Raw genomic sequence first — 24,280 nt, 5'->3', positions numbered from 1 at the left:
GTATGATTTCAGATTTCCTTGTGAGATTTACAGCAGCTGGGATGCAGCACCACCAGCAGCTCAGCTAATATTCCCCTTCATTAACATTTTAACTAATTAAAAAGTCTGAAGGCATCTTAATAACTGCAGTAGCTCTTCAGTGTGGATTGCAGTAGCAGTATCTGCTTTGCCTTAATTTTCTATTCATGTGTGTTTAATCAAAAGTTTTTTATGTATGTGCTAAATGGCAATGTATTTACCTGACTTGAATTTGTGACATCAGCACAAACTTCTTAATTAAAACAGCCCAACTCTGTGTGTGATGGTAACCTAAGTGACTGTATATTAAACAAGGCAAATGACATTTACTTTTCTTATCTTCTGTTTTCCAGCATCTGGTTCTTGTGTTCAGCTGTCTATTGTTACAAATTCTCTAGGGAATGTTATTATGAAACACACTGCTCACACCAGCTGCAGTGCTGATTCCAACTTAGCATGGAGAGCTGGGATAGATCTGTTTTTCACTTAGGAAACATTGAGCAAAATCCTTAGTAGCCTTTTGGTCCTGCTGAAATAACTTTAATATGCAAAAATTAATTCTCTTGGCCCACAGTTCTACCCAAAACTTGGGGATGAAGTTCTGGAAATCAGAGTTTTTCTGAAGAATCTGTTTAACGTATCTACTTTTTACCTTTACTTCTCCTTTGTCCTATACACTTAAGCATCAGACAGATCTGAAAAAGTGATTGTACCTCTTATTTCTGCACAAAAAATGATGGATCTCAGAGCACACAAAGTCTGTCCTCCTTTCTCCATTCTCTGAATCGACGTCAGGTTTGCACATTTTGAGCCCAAAGAGATAAGGCAAACTAAATTTTCTTTTTCGTGATGTGCTGTGATCTGTCATTTGGCTGTTCCAGAGCATGAGATAACAGGGTTACAAGAAATGACTTTGGTCATGAATTATGTCCATAGGTCAGAAATAAACACATCACAACTCAACATCAAGTAGTGTCACTTTGATCAATCACTGGAACAGGTGTTAACTCCATCACTATTTTAAAAACTTCACAATAAGATAGGATATTTTTCTCTTAGATTTTCTCTGAGCAGAAATTTCTGAGTGAAGTTTTGCTGTGTGTGATGTCACTTGATATTTTAGAGGCACCCAGACTGGTTGGTAGTGCCAATAAAAATGCACAGTGTGATGCAAGAATAAAAGCTCTGACCCTGGGACAGGTATAAGCCTATTGAATAGATGGAATATCCCCTACACTGAACAGAACTCTGCACTAACAAATACATAAGCAAGAGCCTACTAGGTCAGAGACAATGATCCTTCTAGCTAGGTACTCTTTCTTTGACAGTGACAGTAGGAGATGCTGTTTTTTGGGGGGAGACTATGCAAATCTGGCCACTCTTTGCAGTTTATTCTTCTTTGCAGCTCCAGCTCTACAGTCTTGGATTATGGCTCTTTGAGGTATCTGGTTCTTTTTCTTGTTGCTTTTTTCTTCTTATATGAACCCAAAGTCCTTGAATTTGTTTAGTCACTGTTGTCTTAACTTTGCACAAGTGCTGCAGTGATTAAACTAGACTATTTCCAGTTGTGATTATCCACATTGATCTGAAGAATATATCAATAACACAGTAACAGATTTTTATTCCTATTTTTAGTCACAGCACTGATTTTAATAGAGCACAGGTTGCACAGAGGGGTTGTGGAGCCTCCAGCCTTGGAAATATGCAAAAGCCTTCTGGACAGAGTCCTGGGCACCTTGCTCTAAATGCCTCTACTTGACTAGATCAACTATAAAAATCTCCTCCAACCTCAACCAGTCTGTGATTCTGTGGCAGTTTTATAGGTGTCGATGTATATACAAATACACCTACACACACACATAAGGGGATGTCTCTAGATCAAGACTGTCTTTCATACACAGCATAGTGCAAGAGTAATAGAGTAGGATGTCAAGATCAAGGCAATGTGATCAAAGGGCCTTTCTTGCTCTTAAAATCTGTAAACATGAATCCAGGTTGACAGCATCACACACACAGGAAAAAAAAAAAAAAAAAAAAAAAAAAAGTGGCTCTGCTCATTCAAAGGAAGTCGATACAAAACAGTGCATTTTTCCTAAGCTGTCCAACAATTTGTCCCTTCCAGAAATATTTAAGATATTTAAAGTTACTTATGATTCTTAAAATATAATTAGTTGTACAAAAAGTGTATTTCAATACTGAAAGTCTAAGCCTTGAGGGTTCCAAGTTTACTGATTCACGGGTATTTCTGTATCTAAAAAGTTTCAAATGACTTAAAAAGGTGTATTTTTCATAGTTTCCTGGGTGCTTAATACGGTTTGATCTTTAAAGCCAAGATCCCCAAGAAAGTTTATTGTATTTATTACATTATTCAGTATTAGCAAACTGTCTTGCTGTCTTTTATGCAGTTATATCTTTTCAATGTTTTTATTTTTGCTTTCAATAATGGCAAGTTTTTTCAGGACAAAGTGACTTTTGTAGAACTGTATCCAGCTGGACCTTACCAAATAATTTTCACAATGTCTAAGAAAAAGCCTGCTCAGTACTTGAAGACTGACTTGTATCAAAAACTGTGTTGTCAATGAAGTAGCAGTAATAAACTGCTACTTAGTAACCCAGAACAAATATTATCGAAAAATAATACACTCTCTGTGCAAGATCTGCACAGAGAGTGTATTAAACTAATATTAGTTTAAGAAAATGGTTAGTCAAAGTATTTAGTATTCGGGTCTGAATAAAAATCTTACTATATCAATGTTAATTTTGTATTAAACTTATTAAAAACAAACAAACAAACAAAAAGACTTTTTGGAAACTGAGGTCTTCAGTACTGGCTACCTACATCCTTGGAAAAGGCAGTTCCTCCTGGTAGCTAGTCAGTAGTTTGGAGAATCACACAGCACACAGAGTACAACTGATTGCTCTGCAAAGTACTGTTGACCATTTGGATTTTAAAATAGAACTTGAGATTTTATTATTTAGGATAAAGAATCAGCAGTGCTCCTTTTTTAAAGTGTTTTCCACCTTCGATTTGTGCTGTCGTCTCTGACTCGGCCTCCTCTTCCAGAACATAAAACCTGTCATTACCCTGAATCTTTCCCCATTCAGGGGCGTTTTGGTGCTGTGTCCGATTGTTGTCACTGGCTGGCTCTGTAACCTCAAATCACCGCTTCGGCATCTCGGCTGCCGTTTGCTCTTCAGAAAAATAGATATTATGGCCTTGCCTATTTCACCAGAAGTACTGCAAGTTCATTTAACATAAAATGCTCTGAGATATTCTGATGAAATGTGTTTACTGAAGTGAAAATTATTATTAATAATTATCATTACATGGTTTTATTTCTCCCTTCCTCTCCTATCCTTATCAAAGAGATTAAAATAAATGTTTTTACCCTGAAGAGAAAGCAATGTAAAAAAAAAAAATGATGTATTCCCATAGCTTTAAGAGGCATAAAATTCTTTCAGACTTTTTTTTTTCCTCTTTTTCATGCTTAGAAGTTAATCCAGCTTTAGACACCTGAAGTGCAAGGAGAATTAGGAGTATCATCTCTAAAGGAATGAAAGCAGAATAGATTATTGATATTTTTCTCAATTAACAATATTAGTGCAGGACTAAATAATTCCTTCTGGGGTGGATTCACACTTCACCTTTCACTTCATGCCCTTCTGCAAATGATTCTAAATCTTTCATGTGAAATGGGTGGGAATCAGACTCTGACCTCTTCCACTTCACAATTACTAGCCTTTATAGAGGTGAATGTACTTCTGTGTTCTATAAAATGTGCAGTGAGAGTGAAATACATATATATATATATAATGTTGTTTTAAAACATCCTTCCAATTTCTTCACCTAAAATATATACATAAATTCTTGTTGCATGCCACGCTCCTCTTTTCATCTAATTTATTGTCCATACCTTTTGTGTATATCTAATTAGCATCTATTTTTAGCAATTAGGAACCCTAAAATTAAAGATAAATATACACATCTATTTCTTTTGATTGCCTGTGTTACACAGAACATAGGTAATACTTTACTAAAGCATATACATATATATGTATTTGATTTGAAAGATTTTTAGTCTCACTAATTTTAAATTTGAATGTTGCAGTGATAAAAATGTTTATTTACCTTTTTTCTCTTTGTTTTTCATTTGTTAATTCAGGCCTATCAGGCATTTACCTAACCCAGTTATATTTTAACATCTAATGCTATGTTTCTTCTTGGATTGTGACAATGTTATTCATCACAAATGCTTATTAAAAAGAAAAATATGCTTACTTCCAGAATCCCTATTAGACTGAACTATCAGAAAAGAATCATTTTTAAAGCTTGCTTCAGCACATACTTCAATTTATATTTTTAACAGCTTGATAAAGTAGTATAAATTCTCCATAAGTGACATAAAAGTTGTAAACCACAACTTTTTTTATGGTAAGGACCAAATTAATTCTCAATATTTATGGAAACTAAGTTAGTTTCTGGCCTTAACCAGAAATATGTAGCAGTAGATACCCTTCTAGAAGCAAAATTGGCTATGCACAGTGGTGGTCGCAGATTTGTCACTATATGTAGCCACTTAAGTGCTTGTCATTTTCATGCATTAAAAAAGTTAAAGCAATCATTTATTCCACAGTCAAGCATTCAAGCACTGTTCCCTAGATAGGTAGCTACTAAATATTACATTTTATTTCTTCTCCTTTTCAGAGTGTGGTTTTGTATCTTATTTAATTCAAGGCATCGAAACAAGATTTGATTCATGGCCTTTTATGTGACATTCCTGAGTTTTTCTACAATTTGGTACGGAAATTCCTCAAAAATATATGTTTGGAGGAAAAGCTACTTTAGGATAAGTGTTGGTAATTACATTTTGCAGTTAGAAAGACAAAGAAAGGCACAGATAGGGGAAAATTTTAACCAAATTATATTTCAGATTATTTTCCACCTTTGTAGAATATTCCTGTGGTAGGGCTGGAGCTAAAACTTTATTCTCCTGTCTGAAAAATGAGTCCAAAGGGAATTTATGTGATGTTGTTAAGAGTTCCACAACTTAAACACAGAGAAAGTGATGTAATTTCTCCAGAACGTCATACCATGAAAGTGGAGAACAACTCTCTCCCTTCAGTTAAAGCTAGAACTCATTTATTATTATCAGCCTGTTAGGCATTTCCTCACTAGACTAGACTAGAGCATTACTATAATGTAAATAGGTATAAGAGAGTAGAGGTTGGCCCAGTGTGTTTACACCACTATTTTAATACACACAGCAAGGATTTGCTCACAGTGTTGCATTTCTACAACTTCTAAGGAACCACAGATCCTTCTTCTGATTGATACCCAGTATAGTGCTAAATTGACTGATTATGCTGGCTAGACTAACATGTTTTTCAGTTTCTGAAAGGCTGCAATGTGTGACGATTCCTGCAATGGACAGGATTTGATGTATCAGACACATACCGGAAGAAAAGACTTGCTGTTCTTGACAGTTGCTTGTTGACAGCTCCTCTTTTTCTTTTCAAGGTGACTATTCATAAGCCTTTCTCTGACAGACAAGATGTTGCACAATACCACCATCTGATGCAGTCAAATTGCCCTTTCTAAGTAGTCACATATTGATTTGCTCTGATGGATTTTACACTCTTTTTATCATCAGACTGACAGATACTAGTAAACCACAATATAGTCAAAATGTTTCCCCATTTTTAGAATCGCTCCCATAATGTAATCAATGCAATAAATATGCTGCATCATGGAGACTATCTTGCAAAATACATTTTCCTCACTCTCCCACTTTTTCTTGCACAGTAAATGATTGCCTGATAACAGATAATGATAGGCCTGCAGATTGCCACTAGTCTAACCTTCTGTTCCCAGTGGCTTAGAGCTGCAAGGCTGAGAAAGACCAACTTAAAAAGTTTTACAAGAAGCTGTGGCTAGTCTGCAAATAACAATATCTTGTTGTGGCAGAGCCCTTGTCAATCAAACTTTGGAGGAAGACCTGTCTAGGTCTTCTAGAGTATGGAAGACCAGGACGCTTTTAATCTCCAAAAAGACAAGGTGTGTTAAAATAAAAGTGATATTTGGAAACTTTAAATGGAAATTTGAAATGTTAAAGCACCTCTGATGGGTAAAGAGCAACCACTGTGCTGAAGAACAAAAGAGGCACCACATCCCAGGCCTTGATGCTGTGTTGGGCTCAAGTGAATATAATTTTAAGGGAGAAATTCCACATCTGAAGGAGGGATCATAGAGGGAGGGAGGAAAAGGGGAAAAAATGTGCAAATTATTATTGTTTTGCCTTTATCATATTGTCTTTAAAAGCAGCTGTCTTTTGTCATATGTCCATGTGTATGCTATGTGTGAAGATGGCACTAATAGTCTTGTGAAATTCTCAGAAGTTCTCTTGCAAATGCTCTATTTTCCATCGGGCCCCTGTTTAATAGGGGACACAAGCAAATAACCAGCAGGTTTCTTCCCCTTTCTTTTTATTTAACTTGAAGGTCTTGATATCCTGGCCAGGCTGCCTCAGCTTGTAGAAGATTTGGGGATTTCCTCCTTTCGTGTTTTTTTTTCACATGCACTTCAGCTGATTTAACAGTGAACATGGAAAAAACACATCATCCTTGAGTACAGAACAGAAAGGGACTTAAAGAGATAATCTGTGCCTTTCTCCAGCCTTGAGGCAAGATCAGCGGTTCTGGCACATCTTTGTTTATGCTGTTCTGAAACCTCCAGTGCTAAGAAATCTCCGTCTCTTTGGGTGATCTTTTCCAGGACTTCATTGTATTTGCTATATTTACTATCAGAAAGTTTTTCCTGATGTTGAAAGTAAATTACAAACAATAAGAACCCGAATTCTTGCCCTGAATGTTATTGGAAGATAAGATTATTTTATTTTTTTTCATCTGTCTTTTGTGTAGTTGAGGAAATGGAGAAGATATTTCATGACATCTTCCATATCTGTACCATAGAGTGACAAATCTTGTTTGTGTGTGTGAGTGTGTGTGTGTATGTATGTGTATATTGTATATAAAGCTTGTTTATTTACAGTCCCTGATTATTCTGGTTGTTTTCACAATTGTTTCTTTATTTTGTGAAGTGTGATGCCTAAAATTGATTGCAAAATTCCAGTTTTGGTGTATCAGGGCAAAGTAATTTTAAAGACATCTCACATCTAAACTCCTGTTTATGCATGGATTATGTATGACGTGATTAGATGGCTTCAAGTATTTCTGAAACTTATAAGATATATTTAATTTGTCAGACTTGAGAAATAAGTTTCTCCTATAGAAAAAAGTCATATTTGTATTCTGAAAAGGTAGCATTGTTTTTCCCTTTTTTGTTTTTGTCCCTGCCCTCTCCAGTATTCTTTGCAAAAATAGCAATCAAATTTTATTGACAACTTTGGTTTTGATTATAGGTTACTTTTCTTTTGGGGATGCAGCTTGCTAGAGGGGTGGCTGCTTAAAACCAGCTCAAAACTTCACTGAAAAAAATGTGCTAACTGAAGAATTAAGTAAAAGGTAGTCCTGATATCATATAGTTTTGTTGATTTTGGAGCCAAAAAGTTTTTTGTTGTTTTTTTTTGTTTGTTTGTTTGTTTGTTTTTCTTTTGTTCATTTTTGTTTTTGATAGAGGTCAGACTCCTCCTTTCTTGATCTTTTCTGTTCTGATGCGGTTTTTACTTCTTACTTGGATAATTATTACATCATTATTTCTACAGTTTTCAATCATGAAAAAATGTGGATCGGAGAGATGGAGGTGAAGGCAAAAGAAGACACTGATTTTTCTTCTTTGATATAATCTTAAAATTCTGACTTGTATTTTAAGAGTAGAATTTTTAAGGAAAAAGTATTATTCAATGTTCTTCAAAGCTTGTATTTCAAAAGGCAGCATTCAGGTATAGTATATCCTAGATGAACATGTTAAGAATGTTCATGATAAGTCTTCCCTAAGTAGAACTATGCTTAGAAATGATTATATTTCTGCAAGATATGGCTTACTGATTCTGTTATTTTTTGTAACTATACATAGTGCTATGTCAAAAGATGAAGAAGAAAGAGGTTGTTTTTAGCAGAGATACATTTAGATGATGTATTGACCACAGCAGTCTTTTAAATGAAACAGATGTGTCTATAGGTGGAACTGAAGGGTACACCTGAAACATTGACAGAATAGTGCACCTGGATTTTCTCTCAGCCTTCAGAGCTACACAACTGATTCTACTGAAGGAAAAGAGCAAACATTGTGAAACCTGTCTTTGGATTGATTGCATAAATTGATTAAAGGCTCAAGTGAAAATATAAGTTCTCTGTCATACTCTTAAAACAAAATGATAGTGAAATTCATTATTTACAAAAAGCAGCATTTGATCATTAAATAATAATAAAATAAAGGTGGAGGGAAGCATTATGCTTCCCAGTACATGGAAACATAGGCTACTTCAGATTTCAACACTGTAGATGTTAAGAGCCGAATCAGTGCGACAGCCTTCCTGACCATGAAGTGGGCTTCTTATTCCCCGACTTCTTAGGGCTGAAGCAGAGCACCACTAACTCCTGAACCAGGTGGCTGAGACAGGAGTGAACCAGGGTTAGTGCAAGGACTTCACTGACTCTGTTTTCTGACTTCTTGACTGCTCCACGTATGGAAAGGGAGCCCACTCCGACCTTTTGCGGAGTTCCAATGGCAATTTGCAAAAAGTAAAGTGAGAGATTATTTCCACATACTAGGATACTTTCTGTTTTTATATTATAGAGTGATATTATCCAATCCCATTCAGCAAGAAAGAACATTCAGTATGAAGAGACTACTGAGTGAATATCTGCCTTAAATAGCAGTGATTCTTGTGGGTAATCCAATAATGTGGATTCTAGTAATCCAATGAAGCTGCTTGCATTGTTATGTGAGGTTCTTTCAGTCTTCTCTCTTCTTTTTGTAAGGAAGACTGCTACAGTAAGAAACCTCACTTGTAGATATCTTAATACTGGTGAAGACTATGTAGCAAACTATTCTGCAACCTGGAATAAGTGGTTGCATTTGCACAGATGCTGGGGGAAAAAATGGGAAAGAAAAAAAAAAAAAGGGAAAAAATATCCTCTGCATATGTTTGTTTTCACTTTCTACTTTTTAACAAAATGCATGGGCAAATGTCATGAATCAAACTCACTGGTTAACTGCAGGCAGAAAAGGGATTTTTCTTCAGTTTGCATCCAATTTAAATGGTGCTTATGGCATGCAAAGCCCAATTCATTTGTTTTTATGAAAGATATTAAACAGGAAGATGCTCACAAGGGCTAAATTTGCACAGTGTCACTTTATCTCAATTTTTATTTCCTCTTTTAATATGAAAATAAAAGTTATGTTTCCTAGAGCCTGAGTGCACCGTAGCATTTCTAAAACTTTCAGGCTACAACAGATGTTGGGGCTGTTTTATATCATATAATTTATGATTGTTCTAACATACATTGTATGTAACTTCACACATTACCTGCCAATCAGGATGCCTTTGCTTTGCAAAGTGCCCTGACTGCTATAGGGAGAGACTGCCTTTCCTGTGAAAAAACGTACTTGTATGATTGCTAATACAAGGAGAAAAAGTCTCTCTCTCTCAAAATCACCTATGTGAACCATAAATTAGTACGTTTTCCAAAATGGCTGACAGTTTTCATTAGGTCAGTTTGTTCCCACTTAAGGATATTTCGCAAAGATTGCAGTTAAAGAGAAGGCATGTTTAACATCTTCCAAAATTGATGCCTGTTCACTGGCCGTCAGGTAAGTTACTTAGAAATAAAGGCACATAAAATAATTAACAGCTTTGGAAAATAAAGCTAATTATCCCTAAAGGGCTATCTGGTTAGTGATTCCTTTGCTTTTTATTGCCTTTTTCTTTAATTAATGAACATCATGCCCATGAACACTTTAATATTCTCTTAATTGCATGTTCCTTCTTCTTTAGGTTTTGTTTCTTTTTTTGCTTTTTTTTTTCCTTTTTCTTTTTCTAAGTAAATGTAGATAGCCTTTCTTCTCGTAGGTCAATGTTCTAGGCCACATTTCTTGGGCTCTGCGTGGGGGTTCAGCTCAAGCCCTTTTCTCTCCTTAGAGTTAGTAGCAGCTGAGAAGTTGGATCTTTGACCCCTCTCTAGGGAAGGGGGTCTCAGAAACCAAGGAATGCTTCTTCTCTTTAACCCCTTGATACTTCACAAAATAATGTCAGCAGTTCCTTTTCTTTTAGTAAGATACTTTCCTCATACACATAAGTCTAAATGTCATATTGCAGTGTATTCCACTTTCTTTACTTTTAGTGATTTTAGAGCAGATGAACTGAGTTTTACAGTCCTATTCACAACCTTCTGGTGTATAAAAGTGTTGATGATCACATACTCAGCATTCACTGTATGAAATGAGTATCTTCTTTAAGTTACACGGTAATTTTAAATGCCTTCCATTTTGTGTCATCTATCACTATTACCATTGCCTTACTCCAAGCTGTCCAGCTATATCTACAGCAGACCCTCTTATAGACAGGGAAACAAAAAATGTGCCCTCACAAACACAAACAATGACCAAACAGAATAAATGTTTTTGAAAAATGAATTTATTGAGGAAAAAAAATAATATCTTATCACTATTCTTATATTCTCCCTCAGAAGTATATGTCCTGATAAAGTTTCTTAATTAATTTTGTTTTATTTCTAGAACAGTGTTTATTATTCTGTCCCAGTAATCCAGCTGCATGTGCCTATCCATATTAAAGAGGAAATGGATAAGATTGCTCGCTACCAGCTCATCCCCATGGGTTGGAATAAAAGTGTTCTCTCTTCACACATGCCAGTTTGCTAATTACCATCACTTTGAGCAGTAGAATACGAAACCTAAGATTTAAGCCTTTCACAGAAATAATATTCGTCAAAAAAGTGTTTTCTTTTTTGGAAAAGAACTTCTTAGTTGACTTCCCTTTGTATAGGAATCAGCTGTTATGTTTCATACGTTTCCACTGGGATAACTTTCTGTTTTTACAAAGAGTTAAATATTTCTGTGGCTGTAGGTAGAATCCGAACCTAAAAAAAATCACACTTTATTATGTATTTTATGTGAAAGTTTATTCATTATTCCAAAATATCTTCAACCAAATTTTGTTTAGAAATCTCTTTATGAAGTTATTTCAATTTTTATTAAAGATTCGTTTGTTCACAACAAACCTCCATGTTTTATACACTGTAAAACAAACACAACAATAGCATTATTGGATCTCATCTTATTTCCACTATTGCCAGAACCAGAATTAATTGCACTGAGACAGAATTGTAAGGGTGTAGTGCTGTTACAAATGGGGGTCAGAATCGAGTTCATAATTACCATGCTTGGCTTCACTGGCATTTCTTTTTTAATAATGCTTGGTTTCCAGATGATCATGCTTATCATAATCAGAGGTATTAATAAATGTTCAAAATAGTTTTGGCTTTTCAATCACAAATACCTCAATCCACTTGATATTTAGGCACCAGAAAATGAGAGAGCTACATTACAATCCTTGCTAGTGACAGCACTGTGGATAAATGACAGAAGCAGGAATTAACGCCTATTAATTTAGTCACTTAAGATAAATATTTACTTGAATCTCTGGAAATTCTAGGCATTATTCTAAGTAACCAGCAAGTATGCTTAGATATGCCAGAATTCAAGGCAGATCAGGTCGATGGTGTGGCAAAAGAAAAGGTTTGAATACAGAGAGATGGAATTTAGAGGCACTTTCACTTTGATAGTGAAAAGTAAAGAATGAAAAATCTTTTAAGCCATTACATTCTATTTAACAGTCTGAGTTGGTTTATGGAAGAAATGATAATGAAAAAACTTTTGTCCTTGAAAAGCATGGGCATTTTATTCATGTTTAGCATTGCGTATAGACAACAATCTTACTAATAATGAATAGAATTTTGTATTTGAATTGAGGAGTTGTACATCCTGGTATAGTGCCACAAGGTATATGAATGAAGGCATAACTTCTCTATTCCCTCTATACAATTCTAGAAATTGGTAATTTTATTCTGAACAGTTCTCTATTCATTGAACTACTTCATTTCTCCTACAACTTTGAATAATCATGAAGCCTCAAGTGGACAAAACAACTATAGAGAAGAGGGCAAAATACCAAGGCTGTCAGATACATAATCTCTAAAGAATCTTTTAAAAACAAGGCTTACCTTGCCCACATATTGAGTGTCTGGACCTGTGTATTCCTCCAGCAAGAAAAATTGATTCCACATCCAGCCACGCTTGGTTCGGTGCAGTGTTTTTCCATCATTCTCTGACAATCCTGTTGTCCTTTCACTGTGCAAATACTTGTTAGTCCTTTTTTGGGATAGCATCATAGGAATTGCATGAAGCATACAGCCCCAAAGCAAAACCATCAAGGAGTAAGTCCTCATCGTTTACAGAGATGCTTTCAGGCTCCAATTCTCTAATAAGTCACCAGAAGAAAGTGTTTCAATGTTGTATTCCTCTTGCAAATAGGACCTAAAGGACGGAAAACATTATTTGAGTAAATAGTCATAATGTTGCTTTCCTAAGCCTGTAGCAGATATATCAATAGTGTAGTGATCATAACAATGACTCATGAAAAGTAGCCAGAGAGAGATATACCACCAGAACGGATTGCACGTTTCATTGCTCATTTTCCTCAAATAATCACAGGCAGCAATTAAAGACTGCTAAGAGTCAAGTATTTTATTGTCTCTCTGATCCCCCCTCTCCTTTTTTTCTGAATTTCTCCTTCTCTTCCATTGTATATAGACATCAATTTAAACCATAATTTGAGTAAAATATTTCTTGATCTGGAAAATTTATAGGTCTGCAACTATTAAGGTACCGGTTTCAGAGACTCACTAAATATCAGAGGTAGTTCTCAGCTAGCTCCAGCAACTTGAGACAATGCAACTGTTCAAATAGTAGGAAACCTTCCAATCTAATTTCTTCCATTGCTCAAGCTGATATCATTTGCTTTTGGTACCTGTAAAGAAGTTTCTGTAAAGTTGAATTTTTTGTTACTTCATGATTTATAAGACTCCTGCTCCCCCCTCAGTAGCCCACAGCTGTACCCTCTGATCCAGTTTTGTTTCTGCACATAGCACAGATGACAAAAGATGAAATTTAAAGTGGAGAATTGGTGTCTTCCTTGTTCAAGAATAGAAAGTACTTGTTGGGTAAGTTTCTATTCACAGCAGTCCTTCTGATGTTGCATTTGGGACAAAATTCTTCACTGGCATGTATTTTTCCTTTTTTCCTGCCTGAATGAAAAGGACATTTAATCACAGAGACTTTTATTTGTGGTAGTAGGAGACTGAAATGAATGTTATATGTAGAAATGTGAGAATAATGTTTAGCTAAAAGATTTTTCTTTTTGTTTTAAACCCCCATACTCTTAATTCACAAGTGAAACAGAGATGCCTGATATCCCAGTCTATTTCATAACCTCTTTCTGGTAAGCCTGCTTTTGTTATAGAGCATCATTTACTGAGCTGTCATGGCATATTACAGAAAACTAGTGTAATGCTGCATCAGGGAATGTATAGTTTAGCTTGGGAATCCCAGTCCATAAACAGCAATGGTGTCATGAAGCTCACATGCTTTAAGAAGACATTGAAATTCTGAAATTTTAGAAAACACCTGGTTTTAATCTTCCTTTCTCCCCAAACCTGACTTTATCAGCAACTATTTTTTTCTCCAATGTCTTTTTTTCTGTATAAAAAAGTTTAAATTATTGCAAATAGGTTTTTTTTTGTAAAAATTATTTTTCACTTCAGAACCAAATCTGTGGGAATGAAAAATAGTCAGTGGATTATTGGCCTTTTTTGAAGACCTTAATGATTAAATGGGTAGAATCTTGCCCTTTTGTAGAGATCTCCTTAAAATGATCATATACCGTATGGTCTCCAGATCTTAACTAGCCATGCTGAAGACGATCAAAGTCTTGATGTTTTAGCAACTTCAAAAAGAGTTTTATCTGAGCAAGAAGTGAAGGCTTGGAATATTTATCACTTTCTAACATCATGTTCAAAACCAAAAAGAAAACAATTTAATAGGTGTCAAATTTATGCAGAAGATCATGGATATAATGCAGGAAAACTCTTCTTTTATTTCTTTATTTTAATTGAAAAATCAAAGCACAAGCTAAATTAACTCTATTTGCATCGAATCATGCATGTAAGTAGCTCTTGGCATTTGTTAGCAGATGTGTTTTCTTTGAATTCTGCAGGTATACTCAAAGTTCTGTTTTTTTTTTTCCCTTGTGATGCTTGATATGTTCCTGTTGTGTTCAGAGAACTGAAGAGAAAACCTCCTGTGACTAATTTAACACCAGTGAATTTTGATGTTGTTAACCAGAAAGCACACTGCATATATGATAATATTTGCCTTGTGGTTCAAGCTCACTGGATTCAGATAAAGAGAGGTTTAATGAAAGAAATCTTCAGTCAATCTTTTTTTCCTGAATGCCATATATGTCTAATGATTAATTACTCCAATCACTTCTATAAAAAGAAATTCTAAAAATAGAAATTGAAATATTATAATTAATTAATTATTTTAATTCATTAAGTTATTTGTATGAATGAATTAATGAATGAAAAATATTTGTCAATGTAGAACATACAACATGAACATGATCTAGATTGGATCCTCAAATCCTTCCCATTGTTTTAACAGGCAAATATGTTCTTTACTCTCAGTCACAAACATTAAACCTAGCTCAGTTGTTTGTCCTCTGCTGCAAATACTACAGGAAAGTTAGGGACCTCACAAAGCTTCTACCTTCCAGCTTAAAATTTCCTTCTGAACAGATCATGACTGTTTTATTGTTGCATTAATCATCAAGGGCTTATTTCTCTAATTTATTGGAATGTATCAGCACTTCTGTATTACAAAAAACTAAAAAGGGTACATGTATTTGGCAAATTTCAATACACTGTATCTATGAAACTATTAAAAACCCTATGATGTATATATTTTACAAACCCCACCAAAGCCTTATAAGCCATGAAATGTAAGGTATTCCCAAGTGCTGATTTTAATTTTATCTTCCACTTGTCATTATTTAAAAGCTTAGAAGAATCTAACACTCAAAAATTTAATCTGGTCTATTTTTTTTTTCCTTTTCTTGAGACAGTACTGGATGAGAAAGATGGGGAAATCCAGTGTATTTGCATTTGGTCAAGTGATGATGTGTGGTTGCATACTCAATTTTGAAATAAGGTCACATGGACAGCTGAATGCTTCCCTTATACTCTTTTTCAAAATTAAGTGCTTTTAGTTAACCCAAACTCTTCCCATTCTTTTCTGTCCAAAACCTTTTTACCGTACTCAGACAAATATATGAGCAGTTTTTACTACTCTTTTCTTTGTGCTCAAGGAAATACTTCAGAAAAGTCATTGACAAATCGGTCTTGTCTGGTAGCCCTCTAGCTATCAAGCTCTCTTGACCAGGACTCAGCCTGATAAATTTAGACAGGGTATCTTAGTACTCAACCACAGGATGCCAGTGTAGTCTGGAAAAATAAGAGCAGCCTTTCAAAGATTATACACAGCTGCTCTTAGCCAGCTCTAAGACATAATTTCTGTGCAGACCCTAATCTTTTAATAGAGGGCTGTTTTTTTGGTTTTGTTTGTTTGTTTGTTTGTTTCCCGGTAGGAGTCTTGGTTCCCACATTTTGTTCTTGCCAATGCAGAACTTTAGCTGAGGTTGTGTGGTTGTCTGTGTGGTGCTGCCCTCTACTGCTAGTTAAAGGAAGACATGAAAGGGACAATATCCTTCATGTAAAGGGCAAGCCTCTCTTTAGAATGAAAAGAACATATATATAAGTATATGCCCAATTCCCGCCTGCTTTTGATTTTTACAGTAGTTGGATATACTGTCTGTGAAGAGAGATATATCAGGCTGGATCAGTCTGGCCCTTCTGAACATTATGGAAAATATCTAATTTGATTTCTTCTAACAGGAGTAAAGATACTGGGTGTGAAACTGGAGATGAGGATTTTAATGATTTTCATTCTGAATGAAGAAGAATAGCAACTGCTTAAAATTACATATGAAACCTTTTTTACTTCTCTTCTATTTTCAACCATTTATTCACGACAGTGATCAATTTATTGTTCTTGTTAAACAGTGGAAAATGGCTTTCTTCCTAGTTGCATTAAAAATTTCCTTTAAGAAGAGCTATTGGTACCTTAAACATTTTAACATCCTGGGTTGTAAAGAACCTATATTCTTTCCTCATACTGGAAATGAGAGGATCTGAGTGGCGGAAATAAATGTTTTTACTTCTTCAGGTTTGAGAGATCCGTGGAGGCAGCCTAGAATCACTGCAGCCTCTCTGTGCAGTAAGGACTCCGATATCACAGTCCTACAAAAGCTCCAGGTAAATGAATTATCTCTGCATGAAAGACAGGATTCTCCTTAGCATATTAGCAATTGAAAAAAAGAATGCATCTTTTAAAGTCTTTTCAAATGTAAAATATTCTATTTAGATTCTTCAGGTGTGGTGTGGAATGAGACCTGCTGGGATCAATACTAGGGATTTGTTAGCAATGATGCCAATTTAAATGTTTCTATAGCAATTGCCATGGCAATGCTTTTAATTAGCGTAGCACAGGCACTCACAAGCATGACATGAAGGAAGGCTAACCTTCAGCAACTTGATAATGTACCGTGTAGTAGTTTCATTTGTTAATAGTGAAGTAAAATTCTGTTCTAAAAGAAACAGTCTGCAGTGTTCATTTATGTCTAAAAATAGTACCAAGTTAAGTGCAGCTACAGTACTCTCACCAATCTTTACATAAAAAAGCTGTTATTGATGTTTAAAATAATTCAAACACTTTGTAAAAATAAAATCTGTGTTTAGGCAGGGCATAGTAAGTGTAAACCTTGTGTAGTCTGTATGCATGTGAGGGGACCGCTCTACTTGTTCTGTGTTTTCTTCCACAAAAAAAAAATCTGAATGTAGCTTTAATCTACCTAGCCTGAATGCTAAGTGCAATCAAACTGTACCATGCAGGCTGCGCTATAAGGTGCACATGGCCATCAATAACACCATGGTTTAACTGAGACCTGTGCCACTGCCCTGCGCCTTTATTGTTCCCCTACCTAATTAAAGATAGTCCTGGTATGTGTCTACACACTTCTGACTGCGGCACTCAGATATTCCCCGAGTAGAGTCACACTGCAATCACGAATATAAGCTGTGCACGTTTCGCTGATAGCTAAATCCAGAATGCAAGCTCCTTTCATTTCCACCTCTCTAATCATACTCTCCCTCTCTTCTTCAAGGGTAGAGGCAGGATTGAAGGTAACAATGAAAATATGAAAAGGCGAAAGAAAACAGCCAATGTGGATGTTGACTATGACATCCAGTATTGAACCTGGCAGAATCAAGCAGGGCATTTTCATTTATTTCTACAAAATAAATAAAGCAGCTTAGGAAAGTTGAAGCAGCTTATGAGAGACCATGAACAATTAAGGGACAGATTGTCAACTAATGAACAACTCCTCTCTGATGAAGATCTGTAGAAGCGCTCAGATTCCATTCAGAAGCAGGAGCCGTGGGCAGATTAAGGACAAAAATGTTCCCTACTCTGAAGCTTCCATTGCAAACCTTTGGGATCAGGTGTCCAGAGCTGCTTTTTGCCCATTGCTGCTTTGTTGTGCAGGAGGTACAGCAGTGATAAATTCAGCTGAAAACTTTGCTGGGAAACAGATGAACATTATTCTTTGTTCCTGGAACACCAGTGGAGTTTTCCTTAGCTGTGTGTATCACAGGAATAAAAGCAGTGTTTTAGGGAACATGGACTAATAGCAATTTACACTGAATGTCTGTTAAACTAAGGTCCTTCCTTTGGCAAATAAGCTATGGTCTGTAAGAGCATTATGTGAATCATTTATCTTATCGTGAATAGTGGGAGTTAGCACTTATTCTAGAGCTCTGCCAGCCTCTTGGACACATTCGCTGGAGATGCTGGTCCAAATTCAGCTGTGGCTTTAGCTACCCTCCCTATAGCACCCATAGCAGGTAATGCCAGTCCCACGGGTAGGTGGATCTGGCAAGTGAATGTGTTGATTTGTGTCTAGACAATCCCCACTGGCAAAAACTAGTGTGGAGACACGGCTATGATTCAAATCACCTGTCTCTGACGGTGAAAATACCATCTACCCTTCCCTGGAGCAGATCTCTTCTGCAGTGCACATGAAACAGTTTCTAGCCTATTTCCCATAGGTTGGAACCCATTCCAACCCATGTTGGGACGGGTCTCTCCATCAGTTAGAGAACGAAACTTGAAACAATTCTGGCCCATCCAGTATAAGGACGCTTACTTGTCAGCAATGACATTCAATTAGGCTAAAAAGAGACTTTTAAAATATCTCTTCTTGAGGCAACAGCTCACTGGATTACAGAAGAGAAACTTGTTTTTATGCTTTTCACATAAAAAAGAAAAAAAGAAAAAAAACTTCTTCCCCATTAATGATCCCTTTTACAAGACCTGCTTTTCATCAACATGAGGGGAGGTGAGAAATACAGCACTTGTACACCCTTAATGCAAGGCCTTTTGAATACCTTTCTGTGATCTTTAGTATTGATTTTTATCTGTGGGGAGCACATTTCACTCCTATCATGTAATAAAGCTGCACTATATGTTTTTATGGTACCTTATTTATAAATGCAACACATTTATGTTTTTTACAGAGTAGTCTTCAGAACCAAGAGAGAAAATACTGTCATCAAAACAAGATTTCTCCTCTTGGCTTCCCCTTTAGAATTGTCTCATTTATTTGACACGACAAGTCCTGTCATTCATAAACTGGGTGTCCACACTTTGATATTAATACCCTACATTATTTAAGGCGTTTCTGTGTTTTATAAGCATCATAACCTTCTATCTGCCAAATGCAAAACAAAGCAGTATCTGGAGGTGCAGAACACTGTTTTCCAGAGCCATCAGTCCTACTTAATCTCTCTGCAGGAAGCAGATGAAATGCACTTATGGCAATGTTGCTAATGCCAATATGCTTGCCTATGAATTGTACTGATAACTGAGACTGTATGCTTTTGTCCAAAGTCTTTTTCTTGGTGTTTAATTCTGCAGTGGCCCAGTCCAGTTACACACCTCAGTCCTGTGCTTTCTCAATCTGCACTTTGTATAATGGCTTAAGAGCAACTCAGTATGAAATAAAGACAGTCCTTCTAGCTAATACATATATTTTTTTGCTTAAGTACTCCTGAGTCATTATAAATTATCTCCCTCTCAAGAAAGATAGTAAAATCCAGATATAATTACTGCTTGCAAGTGAATATATGTATTTACTTTCCTGAAACGGAAAAACTCAGCTGCTGAGCAATTAAAGGTTAGTTAGCAGATTCAGCACGGGTAATTTCAACCTGTTGTTACTTTTTTCTTATGAAGGAGCTGAGCTGAGGTTTCAGCCTGTATTTCCATAACAAACACGCTATACTACCTACCTACAGGGACAATTCTTTGCCTTGCAGGAATAATATAAGCCTGAGAAACATAAAGTATGAAGATGATGTTTTCCTTCTCTATGTCTGAATCTCTACCCTGAAAAAAATAATAAAATAAAATAAAATAAAATAAAATAAAATAAATCACTTGTTTTTTTTTTATTTCATTTGACTGAATTAATGAAGGAAGAATGAAAAACAAGCAAATGCTCTGCCCATGACAATACTTACAAGCAGATACCTTTGAAAGCTTATATGCATAGAAAAGCATATAATGATTTTTCCTCTGTGTGTCTTCCTAGTGTCTCTCCAGAAACATTATATATTAGTCACCCCCAGTAGATTTTCTTTTCTTGACTTTCTCCACTTCTGTCTCGAAAACACATAAACTTCTAGGAGCCAACACATGAGAAACAAAAATAAGACTCACAGCTTGGCAACCTGTTTTGACAAGAATCACCTCCTTTTATTTCTTCCTGAACATTATACCTGACACCTAGTCACCTTGTGACACCTAGTCTTATCTTTGGAAGTCAAAGAATAGTCAGCCCCTCTTTACTCTTTTTGCTTTTCATGGATATACAGACCTGTACTACCATTAGCCTTCCCTGAATCTCTTCTAGTTTTACAGTATCCCTCGTGAGATGGGAGATCAGTATTTGGTGCGATATGCAAACTGCAGGAGTTTCATGGATTTATAGGCAACAGCTTACTCGCATTTTCTATTTAGTTTTCTAATGATTCATAGCATTCTTTGCTCGTTTAATTGCTAAAGGTCTCTGGGCTAATGGTTTCATGGAATTATCTATTGTTACATTAAAATGTTTTTGCTCAATGGTAATAATCCAACTTTGCTATTTGCTAGTCTGGTGTTTATCATGTGTATTGCTTTACATAACTTTATCTGTCATTTTGGTATCCAGTCACTATATCTTATGAGATACAGTGACTTGTGCTCTACTAGTAAAGCACTATAGTCATGTTGTTAAATCAGGTAGAGGCTGATACATAGCGGCTGATTGGAATGGCATGGCTCGCATCCGTTTAGCTGAACTCTCTTCTTCTCTCCTCTTCCCCAACCCTTCTAAAGCTGGACTGTTTTGTCATTTATCTACCGATGAGAAGTCATCCTAGAATTAAGAAGTCACCCTTAAATAGTTTCGGTAATTTTCTGGGAGAATGCTGGCTGGTACAGACTAAAATGTTGTTTGGGATAATTAAATATTATGGATAAATGCATTACAAGCCTGGAACAGGCAGTTATGACAGATGAAGTATGGTAGTATAGTCATAGCCATAAGATGATTCTGCAAGGCTTCACAAAGGCCCATTTATTTTATTATGCTGAATGACACTTGCAAACTTTATCACCCTGATATTGAAATCTGTTTTCTGTTTATTTATGAGTACATTTTATGGTCCTGGTCCTAGCACAGATCCCTTTGGAACACCACAGTAGATCTTATTTCAATGGGAAAACTCATTATTCACTTCATATTTCTGATTTCTGGCATTTAATCTATTGCTGATATATGCAAGACCTTCCCTTCCACTCATGGCTGCTTATAAGCTTTTAGTGAGCAACCTTGTCAAAACCTCTAGAAGCACAGCTAGACCATGTTAAACAGGTCACAGCTGTGCTTAATAACACTTTCAGAGGACTCCAGCAGATCTGTGAGGCAGAACTTCTCCTTCCAAAAATTGTGCTCAGTTTTTCCCAGTATTTCATGTGTCCACCAACTGTATTCTTTATAAGAGCTGGTAATAATATCCTTAGTGTCAGCACTAGAGTTTGTCCTTGCTATTTGTCCCTCATAATACAGAAACTCTCAGTAAAAGTTGGCGTTACATTTGGTACCTTGCAACTCTCAAATATCAAGCAAATTAAAATGAGAAGTTGCAGAAAATGATTAATTAAATAGTAAAGTTTTTTTTCTTTTTTTTTTTTTCAGGGAACTTCCCCAAAACAGGTTTTTTCAGTTTTTATTCATAGTAGTTTGCTAAAATCAAAATGTTTTCTTAGCTATGCCTAGAGAAGACTGAGAGGAGATCTGATCAATATGTACAAGTACCTGAGGGGAGAACGTAGGGAGGATGGGGCCAAACTCTCCTCGGTGGTGGCCAGTAACAGGACAAGGGATAATGAGTACAAATGGAAACACAGGAAGTTCCACCTCCATGTGAAGAATACCTTCTTTCCTCTGAGGGTGACAGAGCCCTGGCACAGGCTGCCCAGAGAGGCTGTGGAGTCTCCTTCTCTGGAGATCTTCCAAACCCGCCTGGACGCCACCCTGTGCCACGTGCTCTAGGTGTCCCTGCTGGAGCAGGGGGGTTGGACTAGGTGATCTCTAGAGGTCCCTTCCAACCTCAACCATTCTGTGATTCTGTGATTCTGTGATTCTGTGATTTTGCTTAAATGATAGAAAGGGCATCCCACAGATGCATGGCAGTGGAGCTTGGGTGCCTATTCTGTTACACTAGTGATGTTCCATTCTGCCATTTGTTTCCTGAGCGTATGTGCTCTCACCCCAGAGCTAAGAATCTGTAAGATGTGGACAGTCAGACTCTGTGTTGCCTGACTCTTAATGCGACAGAGAAATTGGACTGATAGTCCACCAAGATCCTTGACCAATAGATCAAAGTTCGGCTTCCACGGTCAAATTCATATTGAAATTTTGACTGGTTGGAATTTTAAAGCCCTTTTGGGAAAGGAATCCTCTAAAAGTTTAAGTTAAATATGTATTTTTTTCTGTTGAGTTTGTTGGTATTTTTGTTAGGAAATTGTTTCTAAAGATTTTTTTAATTCCAAAATAGTTTTTTTTTTTTTTTTTTTTTTCAGAATTCAAGATTTTCTGTAGTGAGCGTTTTCTGAATCGGTCTTTCTTTAGTTTGCACCATTAGTGCAGTTTTTTAATGTGGTTTATTGTTGTTACAGTGATAGGAAACTTTAGAAAACTGAAATAGAAAGCAGTGTCTCAAGCCCATATGGGACCGAGTCTAAAGTTGGGGAAATATGTCATCTACATATACATTTAATCATTTAATTGTGCTCTGATCACACAGAAGTTGTTATTAGTAATACCAGCTGTTTTACTATTTGCTTCCTTTATTTCTAGCAAGCAGACAGATATGATTAGTTCATTTCCCTTAGAATATCAACTAGCTTTTAACTGACAAGGAATGTGTTTCATTTGCCAGAACCTGGGCTAGAGTTGAGAATTAAACCGTGTGTATCTCTGCATGAATTCCCAGAAGATGTAGACTTGCATGTGATTTATTTGGATTAATTTGAAATGCACATAGTGTCTTTAAAACAGTGTTCTGGCATGATCCTTCACTGCTCTTTCAGTGAAATTTAGTAAGAAGCAAAAGATAGGACCAAATGATATATGCCTTGTGTCAGAGTGAAAAAAAAAAAAGAGAGAGAATTATGCCCCCAAACATTGGATATTTTATGAGAAGCATTTGACAAGTGTTGGGTTATGTTATCTATCCTAGTCTGGATGCTTTGTGTCAGCTGGCAGGGCACAGCCAAACTCCCAGACTTCCTTTCCACATACACTCCAATGCTCACATGTTCTCTGAGTCTCTCCCTCTCTGCCCACCTTCTGCAGAGATTAGAGAGCAGGCAAAGGAGGAACCCTGGCTGTATTTGTATCCCATCCTGCTAAGAGGTCTGGCTAGATAGGGAACAGACATGCACAACCATGCAAAACGGGAAATAAGCACATAGGTGATCCTCAGGGATGTACATGCCAGTCGTTTTCTTCCTCTTATTTTATACAGGAATTAATATTTTGTTGTGAAGGCTTCCTACAAGTGTATATCCTCTCTTTTCACCTCTGTGATACTGAACTCATTAATACATCATCAAAATTTGATGTCGCTTTATAGTGGTATGGCTGCAGGTGCACAGTAGCAGTTAATGAAATATTTTCATTACCACTTTCAGTAAAGCATGCAAAATTGTCCTTTTCTTCTAACTCAGCAGTGACATTGTATGAACTATCTATCTGCAGACAATTCTTTGTCTAAATCTGCACCTTCATCTAAAACTGGTTACTACAGTCTGGATTTTATAATAAACATTTTACAGCAACACTTATTAATAGATAGAGTGAACAACGATTGTCCAGTAAACTCAAATGCAATTGTCCTGTTGGTCACAGGTCTTTTATCTGTTTAATTCTGAATTCTGTGAAGAGAAAAGATGCTGCAATGCTGTAATTATGATGGACATCATGAGCTAAGCATTTGAGACTAGCTGATATAAATCCAGATAATTGTTTAACTCTATAGGCCAAGAGCCCTATAGCATTCATTTTTATGAATGTTGAAAATCAAGTATTTTTAGTTTTAGAAAGCGCTAAACAAAATCTGTGGAACGGTTCAGCTACATACTTCTCCCCAAATATCCATGTTGTATAGGGGTAATAAGAAAGAAATAGAAAGGAAGCTGAGTGAAATAAAGTCTGCCTTCTAGCTGACACAGTTGAGCTCATTGAATAATACTGCTGAATTTTTCATGAATGCTTTTTTGCCAAAAATTCTATTTATGGTTGTGTCAGAGCAGCATACATGGAGACATGGAAAAAATTGAACTCACTTTACAATGTGGAATTATGTCTAGATATTCCTCTGTTACGGTGATATGCCTCCCATGCTTGGAAAAGCAAAATCCAAGTTAATATAAATATATCCCTTTTAAGTTAACACTGTTTACTAGTCTTAACAGTTTGATTCCTCACTTTCCTATTCT

General features: G+C 36.2%; 1 protein-coding gene across 2 annotated transcripts in view; it reads right to left on the bottom strand.

Annotated features, from left to right (window-relative positions):
- CDH9 (cadherin 9) overlaps positions 1–24,280 on the bottom strand; it is a 92,843-nt gene that overhangs the window by 53,489 nt on the left and 15,074 nt on the right. For both annotated transcript variants that reach the window (XM_088525030.1, XM_010219235.2), the window contains exon 2: positions 12,220–12,532. In XM_088525030.1, the coding sequence (XP_088381156.1) occupies positions 12,220–12,444 (225 nt within the window). In that variant the 5' untranslated portion in view covers positions 12,445–12,532. The remainder of the gene's footprint in view (positions 1–12,219; positions 12,533–24,280) is intronic.

Source organism: Tinamus guttatus, unplaced genomic scaffold (assembly GCF_059628265.1).
Source record: "Tinamus guttatus ecotype Peru unplaced genomic scaffold, ASM5962826v1 Tinamus_guttatus_pri_ptg000222l, whole genome shotgun sequence".
NCBI lineage: Eukaryota > Metazoa > Chordata > Aves > Tinamiformes > Tinamidae > Tinamus > Tinamus guttatus.
Note: the sequence above shows the minus strand (reverse complement) of the source record. Positions and strands in the feature narration are given on the sequence as shown.